Raw genomic sequence first — 19111 nt, 5'->3', positions numbered from 1 at the left:
TTCCAGCATTGTATTTTGAGAGCATATTAAACATCTTTTCAACAAGTTTTTGCTGAGTGGCAAAGACCTTCTTCAAGAAAAGATAAAACACTTTGCTGTTTTGCAGTGGAAAACAGCCAAATGATGATATCCATTAGAGAAACAAATGAATAAAATAGAGTTACATACAGTAACTTGAATTTAAATGTAAACTTTGGGAGTTTTTTTTTTTTGAAAGCCATTTTCATTTTATAGCAGCTTTTTCCTTGTGGACTCCTAACAACATCCACTGTATGAATTTTATCAACAGTTGCAACCTCGCTAACATCTTGAGTTGTAACAGACTTGTCTCATGGTGCATGTGATGCACAAATGAGCCAAATGATAAGAAGGGAGACCGAACATTTGGCTCAATGCTGTGTTCAATATAAGAGCGACATCAGTTTCCACTACTATCCTCTGCCTGGCGACCACTGCAAAAATTTCCTGGCTCTGGTGTAGACCTTTTTAAAAAATCTAGACAGTCAGTTGCCAATATGAGCAGATTTGCAGTAAGTATCCACTTTTCTTTAGTATGTGAAAAAAAAGACAATTAAGTGGGAGGCTGGGAGGCATGATGTATGGATGGATGATGAAAAAAAACAAGTGCAATGAAAAGTAAATGCAAAGCATGACTGACATTCTTGTTCAATGAATGAAATGAATGACAAGATGAGTTTGTTACCTACATGAAGGCTGGAACTAGAGGTTGAAAGGTTAATGATAGCAGAACTGGTTCCATCCGCAAGCTACAACACATATATACACACACAGAAACACACACTTTCAGGTTAGTTTGTTAGAGTTAGCTTCAATATTTGCAACACATCTCAATGATGAATCATAAAAGACAATTTGAAAGTGTTAATCACTCAAAAAGAAGGAACATGATATTAGAAATATACATGAAAATTACAACATTAGACACTGTTAGACATTATCTACTAACATTTGAAGGGACATCAGCGACTCAAACACAGAAACATCACTGTCACCACTATGGAAGAAATGCAGATACCCAGGTCTAAGTCATCACTGTAGATGACCACAGCCCTAACCCCAACTCTAACCCAAGGCAATCAGAATATGCCTTTTTTTCTCCATGATATTGGTAAAATACAGAAGCAATAAATCTGTTTTATCTTCCACCAAAATACACATTAGAGAAGGATTGGGGTTAGGGTTAGTAACGGCCTTATACTTCAGAGAATTTACTCTGATGGACTGTGACAGAACCTAGATTAGGAGGACAAAGAGCCAGATTTACTAAACATGAGTGATTTACAACAGCTGAGCTGTTTTTATTTCATCGCACAGTTAGTTAATTTCAAAATCAAACATAAAAAACACACCTTTTTTTCTGTATTAAATATCATACCATGCATCATATCATGCATAATTAGCAGTAAATTATGTGTCGCAGATGCTAGTAAATCAGTTTGAGAGTCTTTATAAAAACAAACAGTATTATTGCTTTTACACCACTGTATAATTGTACAGTGCTATATAAACACAACTCACATGAATTTAAAGGCCAGTTTGCATTCGCACCACTCATTAGTAAATCTGGCCTCAAGTGTTTAGACAAAGTTAGAGATCAGCTGAGAACAGAGAAGGATAGAACAAAGATAGGATGGGAAAATCTGAATGCAGTTATTGTATTTTTGTGCCGTCATCACCTTGCAGTGGTAGACTTTATATTAAAAAAAATGTATGGACATAACTTGTAGATATTTGTAACAATAGAACCTTCAGAAAAAACTAATGACTTTATGACCTCTTACATTAGTCTGAACTCTTACTATAATTTAATTTACTTTATAGTCCAATAATAGTTATAAATCAGGATGAAAGCATCGTTTATGTTAGGTTGGGCCAACCTTGTTATTTACATGTCAGTACTCAATAAGCATGCAGTGACCTTGTTTTCACAGTCAGATCCCCACGTCCTGACAGTTCCTCGACAGTCCTTGGAGCACCTCTGCCAGGTCTAAGGGGTAAATACTGATGCCTTTATAACCAAAAGCCTGAGTAGCAAAACGGGTGGAAAGTAGGTTTGTGCTCACGGAAGATGATGCAGGTAACCGACGATGGTCAGAATGACTGCCAAAAGTTAACAAATCGTGTTAAATAGTGATATTTGGCTTGTTTCCCAACTGATTATTGTAAGATTCCTATTAAAGAGAATCTATCTCACTACTCTGTGCGATCTCTTGTAAAAAGGATGCTTGTGCACGTGCAGATCCAACTTTTTGTTTAACCAGGTTTTATGTTTGTCATTTTACTGCTGAGCTTTTGACTGCGGAGTACAGGGAAGAGCAGCGTAGAGAGAGAGACTGAAAAACTTAGATGAACTATAGGCCGAAAGAGAAAAAGATTTTACTAAATATGGAAATGGAAAATGAAGACTATGTCTGTCTCTCTTTGTGTCTCCAGGATTACTGCTGCTGGTGAAACGGTATGTATTATGGAAGTGGATAGTGTCCCAGACTTTGGAGAAAATCGTCCAGCCCTAGTAATAGTAGTAAACCCTAGTGAATTTTCAAACATGTGTAATGATTTCAAATTGGAAAACAGAGTATCAGTATTTGTTTGGTTGGAGCAATCTGAACTAATAGCAATAATTCACAGAAAAAAAAATGCAGCTCTTAAATGCTAAACTTCTTTAAAAATCAGAACAAAGTTAAGTGGTTTTCAACCCATGTTTAACCAAGGTTACATGCAACCTGATCTCAGTGAATAATGTGAAGTGACCACAGCCTCCTCAAAATGCATTATGTGGTGATGGCACACAAGGCACCAGGAAAACAATGCCAATGGAAAGTCAATAAGGAGTTTGGTTGTGGTGGGTGGACAAATTCCCTGGCAATGATGTTGCCGCAAAAGCTGACGACTCATCCAGAGGTGGGTGTGAGTGTGATGGTAGCTTGAATTACACAAAATTCTCACATAAGGGAGTGGAGTCATTATGAATTGCTGTGGACATCACTGTCCACTAAACTGTGGACAGCGATGTCCTTGTAGTACTATAAATAAATTAGTTATCTATAGTTCCAATATTCAAGTATCCAATTGGACACTTGATTCGATTTGACTACAACTGGTTGCCACATGTCTCTGCTGACTTTGACTTTCATGAAGAAACCTCAGCGTTTAATCATTTTATTTTGCACAAGCTGTGAACTGATCACCATCCCACTTTTATTCTTTAAAAGTTTGCAATCTTCAAGTTAAGAAGAAACAGATGAAGCTCCACAAAGATTGATTATCAAAGACCAATTTAATTAAACAAGTTAGCTGTGCGCCAAGTTTGGGTTTTTTGCATTTTTTTTTTAAAGTGCAACGAAGAATTTCAGCAGTACAAAGAATCCGCTGAAACAAAGCTGCTTGTTGCTGATCAAATGTCGCACTTTGCTCCATTAATTTACAACTTCTAACTCATCGCCCGGTCTGAATCTGCAAATTGGGTTGACAAGAGTGCAGATTTTCTTTTTTCTTTTTAAGCTGTCACTGCAAATTTATCATCCAGTTGCGTGACTGTTATTGTACCCACACAAAGCTGTTCTGATGATGAACTGCACATTTTAATTGGATAAGGGTGTTAATGTCAGGGAGTGTACACTGATTTCAACACCCGCAGACGCACTAATTAACCTCGCTTATTTAGCTCATGTTGTACATATTTTTTTGAACTCCCATGTCACTAAACATTTACCGCTGCCCTCCCCCGTCAAACACAACAAGGCAATTGAGGTTTTGCATCAGTGCAAGAGAATGGAAAAATGGTCAGTGTCGTAAGAATGAGGTAACAGCAATATATTAGAGACAGTCCCATGATGTCTCCTTATGTTAAATAGTGCACGTATTTGTGTGTATGTGTTTTCCTTATGATGTAAATGCATAAACACATCTCCATAATGTTGATCATTCAGTTTTAACATGAAGTTTTGGTAGGTTTAGTCAAGGGTTTAATTATCATTTAGATAAATTAAAGTCAATGTAATGTTCTCTAAGTGACAGAAACACAAATGTGTGTGTGTGTGTGTGTGTGTGTGTGTGTGTGTGTGTGTGTGTGTGTGTGTGTGTGTGTGTGTGTGTGTGTGTGTGTGTGTGCGCGCGCGCAGCTTTTGTGGCGCCTGTGGGTTAAGGGATACCAAGGAGGGCCGCACAGAGAAATTAAAAAAGGGAAAAATTCCAGCAGGCATTTCAAGATGATGAAAGGATCAGTGAGGGGATGATTGGCTGATGAACCACAACAATGAAGCGAGAGAGAGGAAACGGAGGAGGATAACATGAGGATTCCCCCTAATGAGCTGCCACATTAAAACAGCTGCCAGCTTGATCGATAGAGAAGGGAAGAAGGAATGAGAAAATGAATTAAAAGGGTAAAGAGGGGAAGGCAAAAGACGGATGGAGAGAGAGAGTGTGAGAAAAACTGGGTTGACTGGAGAGGGAAAATAAAAAACAGAGGTGAAGCAAGCTTGAAAAACAGAAAGATGGAGAACAATAAAATGGAGAGATGAAAGGATTACTGAATAGATGAAAACTGCGCAAAAGAAAGTATGGCTAAAGTGAAGATAACAAGAATGGCGATAAATAGAGATAGTAAAGTAGGAAGGAATTTAGAAGGGAAAGGGCAGAGGGATGTAAGGAATGGAAGGATACATAATGAGTGAAAATAAGGACAGAAGAAGAGATGGAGCAAAGGAGGTTTTACTGGGAAAAGGGAATAGAGTTAAGTAAATTTTATGTAACAAGGAAAAGAAGCAAGGAAGGAAGGCAGAAGAAAAACATAATTTGGTAAAAGCTAAAAAGAGCCAGGAAACTGAGCAGAAAAGAAGGAACAACAACTGATAAATAAAAGGAAGAAGTTAGTTAGACGGCAACAAAAAACAGATTTAGAGAGTGCATCTAAAACAAGGTAAAAGGCCACTGAGACATCAGCTACTACCTTGTGGGCCAATGGTCATTATGCTAAAAGGCAGCAGCAGCACAAACGCAATTAAGTTATCAGTGAGTGTTATTAGTCAGCTGTGTTGGCACATCTACCAGTCAAACTGGCGGTGTTCCTAACTTTAAGCCCCAGTTTGGCACAAGTTTTATCTGTCGGACAGATGGCCCCACATTTGAGTCTAGAATACTTTGGTATATAGATAAGTTCATGGTCGACACAGTCAATACATGGTGCCCAGGTCCTGTGCCTACAAAACAAGCCACAATGCTCAGGCCTCCACTGCTGTGCCTGAAATTTAGTTTTCTTGAAATGTGGTGCCGTGGATTATGGACACCACTTTTGCCATGTCTTTACACAATGTTCCAAGAAGCAAATCGGCAAAGCAAGGCCATATGCCAATAGTTGTTTTTTGTTTGTTTGTTTTTTAGAGGGAAGAGGCTTTGTCTTGGCAACCCTTGCAAATCAACCAATTGCATTTGAGAAGCAGCATCTGTCTGTAATTTGTCCTTTTAAATCCTATGGAAGCAGTAAGGGTGTAGGTAGTACAGACTTTATGGACTTCATAGAGTCCTATAAAATCATTCTTTTTCATATGACTGGGCATTTCTCCTATTAAGTTGGTCATTTTACCCTGGGAGTCCATGAGGGGTAGTTCACTTCTCGAGGAAGTCCAAAGTGGCTACTTGAGGAACTGCAGTTTTTGGCAATTAAGCATCCATTTTACACCACTGGATATTTTGCAAAGAAGGAAAGTGGCAGGAAGTGATATAAAAGTAGTGTGGGGAAAAGCTGAATGTAAAGAATGAAAACCAAATAATCGTTTTATTGTGCAGGGGAGAGAGAAGAGGGAGAACAATAGACAGAAGCAAAGGAGGAAGACCAAGGGTCTTCAAATAAAATGACTGACAGCTGATGACAGCAGAGAGGGGAAACTGAGGAGAAGAAAAGAAGAAGTAATAGACATCAGCAAGAAGGTGCAGGGCTCCAAAACAGAAGTCTTGAATTGTTTTACTCTCACAGAGGAGGCTGACAGAAATCACGAGCTTGGAATTCTTTCCAGAAAACTCACAAGTCCTCTGCAGATTCACTGTCTTCAAAAGTTACTTCAGTATTCTCAAAGGGGCCAATCCAGTGGTTTTCCATGTTGTAGCCCATTAACTTCAAATCCTGCACACTTAAACATTACTGCAGAACATTTTCCAAGGCCTGCCACACTGTCTTTAGTGATTTCTGAACAGGCAACCATTGGTTTTGCATAATTACAGTTCAGAGCAAATACCAACCAGCAGAGACAACTCATCTATTCTTTTAGTTATGTTAAAGGAATATTTTCATATTTTGATGAGTGTTTACTTTCTTATCATGGCTGCCAGATGGGTATTTTAGCATAAAGATTGTAGACAAGGGTGCCAGTACCTTTACCATCTCCAAAGGTAAGAGCAAGACTTCTAACCTTAATGATCATGTAGGCTGTTTGTTCCTACCCTCTGACCTAACATACAATGATCATAGAGGCAGAAATATGCCATAAACTGTTAAAAGTGCTGAAAAATAGACTGGCCATTTTTGATGACACAATGCTATCGTAAAAGTATGGTTAAGTTTAAACAGAGTTAAATGTTGAGACTTTTTAGAACTCCTTTAATGCCACTAAAAAGTGCCCACAAACATGCTCAACCAGTGTGGTGGTCCAAGTGACAACAACCCAGGGCTTTAAAATGAAGCCAAAACACGAGTGCCAAAAAGTGCAGTTCTTCTAATGGACACATAGGGCTGACTTCACAAGTTTGTCAGTCCCCAACAGGGTCTTATGTTAAACTGTTAAAATAAAAAACATATTTGAGAGGCAAGAAAATAGTGTTTGCTTCAATAGACTATAAAGCTATGTCTTCACAGAAACCAGTACAGTGCCATGGTGACCAGACACCGCAGAAATGACACTTGTTGACTTCAAGCTACAGGTGACACAAAGTAAGCGGGTCCTGAAATACACTTTCCTCAACTTGGAGGCAACCAACTGAAGTGATTGTCAATAAGAGTGCCAGATACCACAGATAAACCTATGACCTGGTAGTGAATACATTAGCGGATTACCTAGGAAACTGGAGTCCGAAATGTCCACTGGCGATTAGGGCTGAACGATATATCGCATTTGCGATAATATCGCGACATGATCAAGTGCAATTTTCTAACCGCAAAGGCTGCGATTATACTCTGGACATGTCCAAATTCATGGGCTGCATCCTCCTGAGGCCGCATTTGTAGACCGATTACGTCACAGCGACGCGCCGAAGGCTGTCCAAATTACTACCATATCCCAGAATTCATAGCGCGGCCCAGCCAAACTCCAGTTTCCAGCAATGGCGGCCGCTACTAAGTTTTAAAATTACTCATACTAATCTTTCTGGGTCACAAAATAAACTTTTAACATATTTTCAGGCGAGAAAGTAGTTGTGTAAACATCAAATATCTGCTCTGTTTATCAAGATATCCCATATTTGCAAAAGTGCTTTGACGTTTTCAGAGGCGTCTGCTACCCACCAGCTCGACAGCTAGCCGGGAGCTCGAGGGTTACTGATGCGGCCGAGAACGGCACAACTCCCGGCACATCATTTTCAGATCACCGCGGAGTTTCGCTGCTCGGGTTAAACGTAATATATAAGTCACTTAGACAACCTAAAAATGTTATTGTTGGGCTTTTTTCAGTGTTTTGTTTGTTCGTGAGTAAATCGGTTTGGCTGAGATTAAAGTTATTAGATTAGATAAAATAAAACTTTATTAATCCCCCGGGTGGGTTCCTCCTTGGTTTTCACACAGCTGACTAAACGTCAAACAGAAAACTTATTAAACAGAAGTATGAGACAGTCGAGAATTTACACCAGTGTCTGGTTATATTTTAGATAGCAAGAAGCAGACGGCCGAGTTTATTAAACTCCACCGAGACAGCGGTGACGCTAATCAGAACTAGACCGTCCAATTTCACGCCTTTAAAATTTAAAGGCGTGTTTGTGTGTGTGTTTATACAATTGCTATTATGTTTGCACTTTATGTGTAATGTTACTGACTGCAGAGATCAGTAAGATGTGTGTATTTTTTTATTTATTAGTTTTATTTATTTAATATTATTTTTTAATTGAATGACTGTCTAGTAGTTCACAGATGTCGAAAAACTGAGTGTGGTAAAGCCACTGATTTTTTTTATGTATATTTCTGCAATCTGCACATTGTACTGACTTTCATTTTAATGTTTACACCAGGGTTCCTTGTCAGCACTTTATGCTCAGATGTTTGTAAGCTAAAAATAAACTATTGTGTATGTTCAAATATACTGTTGTGATTGAAGAAGTTAAATAAAAATGTCAGTCATCAATTCATGCATCACCTCATGTCATCATAACAGAGGTCTGTCTTCCAGGAAAGAACAGTTTAAAATTAATGTAATATAGTATTGGCCATACTATATGATGTATTGCTTGTCTTTGTTTAATAATACAGAAGACAAAGACCTTAAAAAATAATCGCATATCAGAATCAGAATCAGAATCAGAATACTTTATTGATCCCTGGGGGAAATTATTTTTTGTTACAGTGCTCCATTTTAAACCAACATTAAGACAAGACAAGACAGACAATACGCTAACTAAGAATAGTACAATATATACATATATATACATACATACATAAGTCACTCATAAATAAATATTTGGAAAAGAAACATGTGTAGTTGTAGCAGCAAACAGTGTGTTAAGTGGATGCGTTGTACAGGGAGATGGCCACAGGCAGGAATGATTTCCTGTGTCGTTCAGTGGTGCTTTTCGGTAATCTCAGTCTCTCACTGAACGAGCTCCTGTGACTGACCAACATGTCATGGAGTGGGTGGGAGGTGTTATCCAACATTGTCTTTATCTTGGACAGCATCCGCCTCTCCGACACCACCTTGAGGGAGTCCAGCTCCATCCCCACAACATTGCTGGCCTTACGGATCAGTTTATTAAGTCTGTTGGCATCTGCGACCCTCAGCCTGCTCCCCCAGCATGCAACAGCATAGAGGATCGCACTGGCCACCACAGACTCATAGAAAATCCTCAGCATTTTCTGGCAGATGTTGAAGGACCTCAGTCGCCTCAAAAAATAGAGACGACTCTGGCCCTTCCTGTAAAGTGCTGTGGTGTTTTTAGCCCAGTCCAGTTTATTGTCAATGTGTACTCCAAGGTATTTATAGTCCTCCACAATGTCAACACTGACCCCCTGGATTGAAACAGGGGTCAAGTGTTTCCTGGTCTTCCTGAAGTCCACGATCAGTTCCTTGGTCTTTGCCACGTTGAGCTGCAGATGATTCTGCTCACACCACGTGACAAAGGAGTCGACCACAGCCCGGTACTCTGTCTCATCATCCCTGCTGATGCATCCAACCACCGCAGAGTCATCAGAAAACTTCTGAAGATGGCAGGTCTCTGTGCAGTGGCTGAAGTCTGTGGTGTAGAGGGTGAAGAGGAAGGGGGAGAGGACAGTCCCCTGTGGTGCCCCTGTGTTGCTAATCACCTTGTCAGACACACACTGTGGGAGACGTACATATTGTGGTCTTCCTGTCAGGTAATCAACAATCCAGGACACCAGAGAAGCATCCACCTGCATCGCTGCTAACTTATCACCCAGGAGGGTCGGCCTGATGGTGTTGAAAGCACTGGAAAAGTCAAAAAACATGACCCTCACAGTGCTCGCCGGCTGGTCCAGATGGGTGTAGACACGATTGAGCAGGTAGATGATGGCGTCCTCTGTTCCGAGACGAGGCTGATAAGCGAACTGAAGGGGATCCAGATGTGGTCTTACTATGGGTCGCAGCTGGTCCAGGATGAGCCTTTCCAGGGTCTTCATGATGTGGGAGGTCAGTGCCACGGGCCTGTAATCCTGGGGGCCACTGGGACGAGGCGTCTTTGGTACAGGGACGAGGCATGATGTCTTCCACATCACCGGGACCCTCTGCAGACTCAGACTCAGCATAAACAGTTTATGAAAGACTCCACACAGCTGGGGGGCACAGGCCTTGAGGACAAGGGGACTCACTCCGTCTGGTCCAGCAGACTTGCCTGAGTGAAGTCTCCTCATTTGCATCTCAACCTGGTATTGAGTGAAGGTGATGGGTGGGGGAGGGGTGTCAGGAATCTCACAGGAGGCAACATGTGAAGAGAGAGGCTGGCACAGTGGTGTGGCTCTGGATTCCAGGCTGACTGCAGGTGAGGTTGTGGGGGTGGGAGCAGACACTGTCGCATCGCAATCGCAATATTGGGGCAAAAAAATCGCAATTAGATTATTTTCCATAATCGTTCAGCCCTACTGGCGGTCAATGGTCAACTTCGAAGAGATACATGACAAGTGAATCGCTCCCTGTGTGAGTGACAAATGTGCCAATGCAGGCAGCTGGAGCCAATCAGTGTCTGCTAGACCTCATCCATTGCTTCAAGTCATTAAATTCAACTGAATTCATTTTTTGTTTACATGTGGGGTAGCTGTAGCTCTGGTGGTAGAGCAGGTCATCTACTAACTGGAAGGTTGGTGGTTCTGTCCCCGTCATGCCAAATAACATTGGGCAAGATACTAATACAAAGTTCCTCTTCGAGTAACTTGGGATCTGAGTAACTCCCAGGTTAGATTTTGATTTTGTCATTCAAATCAAATTGGTTCTGACTCTGAATAAAAAACCCATCACATCAGAGACCAAAACTCTACTGGTGAACCTTGAAAATGGAAAGTTTATATTGGCTGTGTGTGGTTATGCATGCTGCAAATATAAAAAACACCTTTGACAAACTACAGTTTGGTTCAGAAGCATTTCCAGACATGTTCTTGTACCATTAGTAGTTATTATTATTATTATTATTATTATTATTATTATTATTATTATTATTATTAATAATAATAATAACCTTAATAATCAATAGCCCAGCAAAGCACTTATTACATGTATTTACTTATTGTTGGGCCTACTGGTAACTCTTCTCCTCCTAACACTATTTTTAGAAAATGTAACAACAACAACAACAACAAAAACATCTTAAACATAATAATGACTTTGCGTTTTTGCAGTTTTTGGGGGGACCACAGTTTGATGACAATGCATTCCTCCTGAAACTTTCCAGCTCCCTTCAGTCCTCAAACATGATTACACAACGATAGCTGCGGTCTGCGAGTGTGTGTTTAGCATTTATAGCGCTGCATTATTTATGTTTGCTCCCTTCAACGGAACCTCGTGCGGTCTGCCAAACCAATAAAGCCAAATTATGTCACGGTCTAATTCTATACAATCTTCTATTCACTAATACACACAATGAAACCACTTACGACTGTGGACCAGGAGGGGGGTAAGAGGGGATATTTAAAAAAATGCTTTAAAAAGACTACATTTTGTTAGTAATTGACTTTGTGTGTTCTTCAAACTGGGATGTCAAAAATCTTTGACCAGTTATCTGGTGAAAGAAGAAAGAGAAAAAAAATGAAAGGGTAAGACAGTGGGACCTGTTGCTATGAGCCTAATAGGGCTGTGTCCTGTATATAGGTTCCCTCCTCACCACTATCCTTGGCAGTTTTAACTCAATGTGAAAAATAGCCTTTACTAAATAAACAATTTTATCTGCATTCGAGTGATATTGTTGGATAGGCTCTTTTTTTCCTTTTCTTTTGTCAAAGATTTTGGATTTCAACAGGAAGGTGAAAGTCACAGCCCAGCCAGAGAATCCTTATGTTAGTGAGAGGAAATTTAGAGATGAACAGAAAAGTGTTTTTGATGCTTTAAAGGCAGTTTTGTGGCAATTATTTAAAGTACTAATTACCAGTAATTACCTACAGAGTAATTAGCCAATAAATGTACAGTGTTGTGTACACAGAGCAGGTTTAGGCAACTAGCTGATACAAAAAGCTCTTTTACCTGGTCAGACACAAGCGGCTGCTCATCATCGATGTCAATAAAAACCTCCCCAGAAATTAAATGGGGCGTCTCACCTACACGTGCCAACACACACAGGAAAAGAAGACACTTAACATTTATCATCAGTGTTAATCATTTTTGCTCTATTTTTTTCCACTGCTGTGTGCCTTACGTCTCCATCCTTCCTCCTCTCCCTCCAACTCCACAGCTTGCTCATCTTCTTGGTTGTAGCGGTACTCCTCCAGCGAGCGGATGGTGCACTGCCCAACCACCGGCTTCCTCCCAAACTGACGATTGTCAATGACTTTGATGACAATTGGCGGCATGTAGAGCTCCTCTTGGGGAAGTCTCTGTGGTGAGATGGAGGAAGATGAAAACACAGGGACTTAAGCGTCTGGCTGCTTAACGTCTATTTCTAATTGGTTATGCCACCTGCCTGCGTGATGTTGACTGGCTGTGGCTGCTGATTGCCTAAAACTGATTGGTCACCAAAGCATGACCAATCAAGGCTTAAATGGACCTTTTCAGATGTAAAGGAAGAAATAGCTGAATCTGCAGAGGTGCAGATACCATCTTTGTGATGGAAATCAGGGTACATACAACACTTTGAGTTAAAGTGTCTTGACGCATGCTCAATCATCCAGGTAAGGAAATCCCCCAAAAGTTGATTCTGTTCATCTGGACGTAGCGTTTTCAGTTGGAGAAACATTTCGTCACTCATAATCAAGTGACTTCTTTAGTCTCAGCTGACTGCAGGTTCCCCCAAAACCTTTCAACAGTACCTTTGCACAACGCTGAAATTAGCCCACTGATTGAACAGTAGGATGGGAGGTCAGTTTCTTGATCATTGGATTAATATGCAAATTGTCATGACCACTGATCATTGACAATCTTACAATTCTGTGATTGCAGCCATTCCCCAACTCTGTGAATGGTACTGATGGCCATTGATCAGTTGTCACTGACAGTAATGAAACATTTCTCCCACTAAAAATATGACATCCAGATGAAAAGAATCAACTTTTTGGGACTTTGAGTTAACATATAAGTTGAGGATTTTAATATAAGGTTTGCAAGTAAAGTGACACAAAAAAAAAGATAAAACAAAAAAAAATAAAAAACACACACACAAGTTGCGGTAAACTCTGTCCTTTTCAGTATATGCCATTTTGTTCTGTCATGTAAGTGTCACTTCCTTGCATTATATATGGCTCCATTAATCTTAATCGCACACTAGAGATTTTCACACCAGTGTTTTGCAAAAACAGACTGTTGTGAACTTCTGGGAATGATGACCCTGAAGGTCCAAAATGAAGGCTGTTACTGCGTTGTAGGACTACAGTTTGCTCTGTAAAATAAAACAATGAAATGATATTTCATCCTAAGCCTTTCTTATTTATTATTATAATTATGTATTTATTTTAAACTAAAGGTACTCCTGTGCAAACACTTTGGGAAGCTGTGCTTTTTTTCAGACTTCCTCCTCAGTAGTGTTTCTCCTGTTATTTTACTGTTGTCGTCTTTTATGGCTGCACAGTGGTAGGAACATCACATTCCATGTGCTTTTATTTTGTTCTATGCACATATCAGCGTATGAAGCCCATTCTCTTTAAACAAACAAACAAATAACCGCAAAGAAAAAACAAAAACCAAGAATGGACCTTATTCATGTGAGTTTATGGAAAAAATCTAATCAAACCTTTCCAGAATTACTCACAGCTGACTTAACTAGAGCAGAAAGAACAACATATATCTGCCACAGCCCAATAAAACAATTAGAAAGTTACTAAACAACCACAAATCTGATCAACACTGAGCATTTTATCTTCCTGTTTTCATACAGTCATCATGATCTTCTATTAAAGAGGATTCAATTTAGATTTAAATGACATGTAGCAACATATTTAGGGAAATCTATACAATCCTCTCTTGCGATTTCCTGTATAAGATCTGACTTTTGGTCCAGAACGTCTGCCCCCTTTAAGTTTGCAACCTTCATTGGGTTGTACGTCTGCAGGCTTTAGAAGACAAGCAGACCATCACTTGACCTGCCAGGCATGTTCTCCCGCTTGATGCTGATACTGTAGGTGCTGCAGCTGGCAGAGCTTCTGCAACAGCTATATACTTAAATAAAATTCAACTGGCTCGAGTTCCCTCAATCCTTCTTACTTTTACAGAGAGCTGCAGAAGAAGAATCTCAAAGAACCAGCTGCATAATGAAACCCTCAAAACATTTACAGCAGCTACATCTGAATACAATATGGCAACACAACCTCATTTATCCAAACTCACTCAAAGGTAAATAAACAATGGGCTGGCAACTGTAATCTGTTTGACCTCTCTGGCTTTAAGAAAGGCTTAAGTGAGGCTGATGATGCTAAACTCACACAATAAACTGAGAGAGCTAACATTAGGTGGTTAGACACTTCAAAGAGAAATATTTAAGGAAACTATGCCCATGACATTTTCTTTTGCTCCCGTGGCATAAGAAAACACTCACGCAGTCATCTTAAGGCCTTAATATTGTTAACATTAAATGCTTGGAATTGGTTCAGCGGCTAAATTTAAGGGGAAAAGAAATGTGCACATTTCCACAGTCCGATTGAGGCTGTCACACTCGTGCGGTGGTCAAAACAGGACCTTAATCTTGTTAACATTAAACTGCAGGAGTCAAAGCAAGGATCTGCATTTAAGGGGAAAAAAGTGAATATTTCCATACGCCAGTTATAGCTGTCATAATAAAACACGGAGGTGATCAACTTCAGACCTTAATATTGTTAAACTCTCTAGCCTGTTTGGAGCCGCTGTTAGGAAAATGTGTTTAATATTTCCATATTTCAGTTTAGGTTTTCATAAGAAAACACTTAGGTGGAATTCAATGGCACCAATGTAAACTCAGTGGAAACATATTCTCAGAGGACAGTGTTACATTCGAAGGATAAGTAACGACTGGTACGATTCCCTGCTCTGAAGATTGCGGCTGGTCTGATTAAAATAAATGAGTGAATTAAAAAACGCTCTTTGCAGAGTGACAGCGAGGGGAGCGCAGGCGTCGACGTGCATGCAGTTGGGTTTTTTTAGCGACCATACAACCCTTTTTTTTAACCTGCTATAACTTGTGTTCTTTCATAATAGCCCACTATATTCAACTCTGCAATTCCTCTCAGCCTTACAAGGCATTTTAGCTCACTTTTGGCTCCCACTTACACATGGAAATAAATTTAGTGAAACAAGAGAGATGAAAAGATGTCAGAAGCCAATTTCATGTGAGTAGTCTTGTAGTCTTCACATTGGTAGCCTGATACAAGACCCCAAACATAACCTTCAAACTACAACAACTGCCCAAATAAAGTTTTATTTAAAAAAAAAATGCATATAGATAGACAGCATATAGGGCAGAGGTAGAGAACTTGCCCTGCGGGTGCTCAGAAAATAACCTGATGTTGAACCTCCTTAAAACAAAATAACTCATAATGGACTTGGGAGGCACAGACAGGTCCACTCCCCTCTCATTATAAATGGAGAATGGGTGGAATCTGTCTCCACCTTCAGGTATCTGGGCACCGACATCTTCGCTGATCTCACTTGGACCCACAACACCAACGCCCTGGTAAAGAAAGAGCAGCAGCGGCTGCACTTTCTCCCTGCCGGCTTTCTACTGCTCCTCAGTGGAGAGCGTGCTGGCCGTTTGGTACACAGGGGCCAAGACTGAGAACAAGAAGGCCGTGCAGAGGCTAATTAACGCCACCCAAATAACCACTAGCTAGCTAACACTTGAGATGGGATGACCCTATTAGTAAAACCTGATAACCCATAACTGAACTACATGTCAGATAATGCACTGTGTGTGAGACACCCCTGATATTACCAGTGTCAGCTGGTTAGCAATTTGTGCCCTTTTATGTACTTACTTGCAGATTCATGTGCAAATGTGACCATAACTTCATTACACAATCACAAAGTCTTAACAAATATAAAACTTCTACATATTTTATTTATTCCTAGGATCCCTGAACAAGGTGGAAATGTCTGCCTCTTCAGTGGTGGAAAATAAGATGAATTGGTTTATCCAAAGAAAACTACATCGATGTTAAAGGTATTATCCCTGATTTACTAAACATCAAACTCAGCTTACTATTGACCTTGTACTACAGTGACATCCACTTTAAGAACATCCAGTAAGCATCTGTACCCTCCACCATACCCATGGCAAACATATCCACCCTGCATTTATGGTACATTAATGCCTATGCTAATAGCCATGGAAGATAATTAACTCTTATCTGAAGAAACATTCACTTTTCTAAAAATAAATTTTTAAAAATCTGCTGCAGCACACAAGGAAACCTATAATTTTCTTGGAAAAAGAGAAGGAATTTCTCTATTCTGCCATTATTGTGGTTTCACTGATGAAGATAAATGAGTAACACAAACCACAGCAGAGCTGTCCTTAACATGGAAGCTGTGGGCACTGATTACTCTGTGTGTTTAAGTCTAGTACAGCATAGCTCACCACATCAAGGAGAAGCGTATTAATGTCAAAGTTAGGCTTCTTCTTCACACTGCGGATGACGCAGCTCTGGACCATGCTGCCTCCACACTCCACCTGCAGGCTGGGGGAGGTAACGCTGGCCAGCTGGAAGCTCTTCAGGTTCCGGACGCCCCATGCTAAAATCTGTCAGGATGACACAGAAAGAGTAGTGTTGGTGTTGTCATTTTTAGACTTGTAATAATTAAATCTATCAAACTGCTCATAGATATTCAAAATTAAAAAAAAACAAAAACAAAATGAAGATCCTTTAAGTTTCTTTGAGTTTAAATTATAAAAATATTAATACTGAAAAACAACAGAAACTCTCAGTTGAACAGATTTTTATCATATATAATGACTGAAGAGGACACCAGATCCAGACTCATAGAGAAGCATTAAATGAAACCAAGCTTTAAGGCAAACCAAAAATCCAGCAGGAAAAGCAGGAACTTGTGGGAAACACTGGGAGCTTTAAAGAAATAACTACAGTGACGCTACAAACAGGGACGGCAAGAAATAGGAAACACGATGATCCAACAAAGGACAAGACAAGACAATTTATACACATGGTAATGAGGCGAGGGGTAAACAGGTGGGAGACACAGTGGAAACAAATCATGGATAACAAGACACAGGACGACAAACCCAACACAGGACACAGAGTTCAACATGTACCAAAATAAAACAGGAAGAGAGACACAGCAGAACAGCAATATTAGATCAACGTAACACAACTAAACTAAGGACCATGACAGACAAGACCAACACAAAGACGAGCCTGAGGGAACAGCAAGGGAAGGCTAAAGGGAACTAATAAAGCTAAAGTCATCTATAATTAAGACACACATAACACAATAGAGAATCAGTACCAGGGATCAAAAGACTATGATCATTTTCACCGTTTCTCAGCACCCAGGAAGGTGGTGATAATGAAACAGAAAAGTTAAAGCAGATAATTAGTGATACCTCGATGGCGGTTCTCTGCAGAACAGGTTTGATTCCCTGAGGAATCATGAAGACATTTGGCTCTCTCTGAGGCGGTGGGTAGGGAAGGTCTGACTCCTCCGGCTGTGAATATGGATGCAGGAAAGTAGCAGGTCATCAACAAGTGACCAATGAGAATTTGTGCAGTCATGGAGTATTGGAATCATCGGAGAAATGACTCCCCGACTAGGAAAATCCCCTTTTCTGGGTGACTTTAGTGACTTGAAATTACACAAAAATCTGGTAAAGGTTTGGTTTAAGGTAAGAAACTTTAAATCAATTGACTTATATGGCTAACGTTTAATCAAGAAGGTGATATGACATTGTCACTGTTTAAAGCAGTCCATGAGCAATAACGTAGATTAGGCAGAAAACACATTTATTAGCTGGATAACAAGTCTTAAATCTCTGTAGTGTTTTTGCTGTTTCCAAATTCAAATTTAAGAACACATCAAATTCTGAAGAGGAATTTCCCAGGTCGGGACCATCCAAGCAGCACATGAATGCACAACAACGATTTAAACAGCTTGCCGTGCTATTTACTGCCAGGTGAATTGTTCTATGGAAACAAACATGAAGAAATGTTAAATGACAATGTTTAGGATGAGTATATCAATTTTGTTTTAGAGTGTTAATACCACACAAATGTAATAACATTTAACATTAAAAAAAACACTTTAAAAAGCATAAAATAGTACTTTACAACAAGCAGCCTGTTATGTATTTTAAAGCATGCAAATTTAACATTTATTTGGATTAAATATTTTGAATACAAAAGTAATGTAGAAGACCCAACAAGCATGTTAATCCTAAAATCATATAAAACACGTTGAATGTATTTGAAACTCATTGTGTTTGTCAATTTTAAGTTTGACTGAAAAATATAAAAATATGCATCACATTAAATTTCCTACATTGTAAATTTATAAACCACATAATCCAAATATATGTAAAATTAAGATGCGATTAAAATGCATAAGAGGCAAAAATATTTTTGCACCTACAAGAATCTGTAGAAGACCAAAGACAACATCGGTAAGCATTTCTCCTTCTGAGCTTCAGTATGTTTTCCTAAAAAGGTGTAATTATAGTAACAGAAACATTATCTGATTATGATATAATGTTCTCTTTCTTTCTGTGACACAAAATTATTAACTGTACTCACTAATGATAAAATTTAATCTGGAATCTTCTGAAAGTGAAACTTTCTTAAGCTCCTATAAAAAAGGTAAAAATGATTTAAAGTCTGCATGCATGCTGTCTTTGGACTTCCATACGCATCTGCATACAACATACAACAAACCACGTGTAAAAACCACACAGTGTTAGATCACTGCTGATCAAAAATAAGTAAATAAACATTTCAAGTTTTAGAAAAAGGGGATGGCTTTTAACATGCACGTGAGATAAAATTATTAGCGTATGCAGTAAATGGACAGAGACATCAAATGGGATGACCATGGATGGATTTGACTTTGTGTTTCTATATTGTACCCATTGCTGCAGGTTTTCAGAGAGGAATCCTGGAAACATCAGCTGAAGAAGCCAGAATGAAGAAAAAAGAAAATAATTCAGCACAAAAGATAAATGAAAAGAGCTGTAACTGCACAAATATACTGCAACATGTGGGGTGTTTTTGATACGACTGGAAGACAGGCTGTATACTGCATACAAGACGCATAAAGCTGAAGTGAAGACAAAT

The 19111-nt window shown here is 39.5% G+C and overlaps 1 protein-coding gene across 1 annotated transcript in view; it reads right to left on the bottom strand.

The window, feature by feature from the left end:
* Positions 1–19111, bottom strand: part of dysf (dysferlin, limb girdle muscular dystrophy 2B (autosomal recessive)) — a 104506-nt gene that overhangs the window by 42332 nt on the left and 43063 nt on the right. The window contains 6 exon segments of the mRNA XM_026162776.1: positions 708–767; positions 11895–11968; positions 12067–12244; positions 16408–16569; positions 17392–17493; positions 18904–18945. Coding sequence (XP_026018561.1) covers positions 708–767; positions 11895–11968; positions 12067–12244; positions 16408–16569; positions 17392–17493; positions 18904–18945 — 618 coding nt within the window.

This window comes from Astatotilapia calliptera, chromosome 3, assembly GCF_900246225.1.
Source record: "Astatotilapia calliptera chromosome 3, fAstCal1.2, whole genome shotgun sequence".
Lineage (NCBI taxonomy): Eukaryota > Metazoa > Chordata > Actinopteri > Cichliformes > Cichlidae > Astatotilapia > Astatotilapia calliptera.
This window is presented reverse-complemented; position numbering and strand designations above follow the sequence as displayed.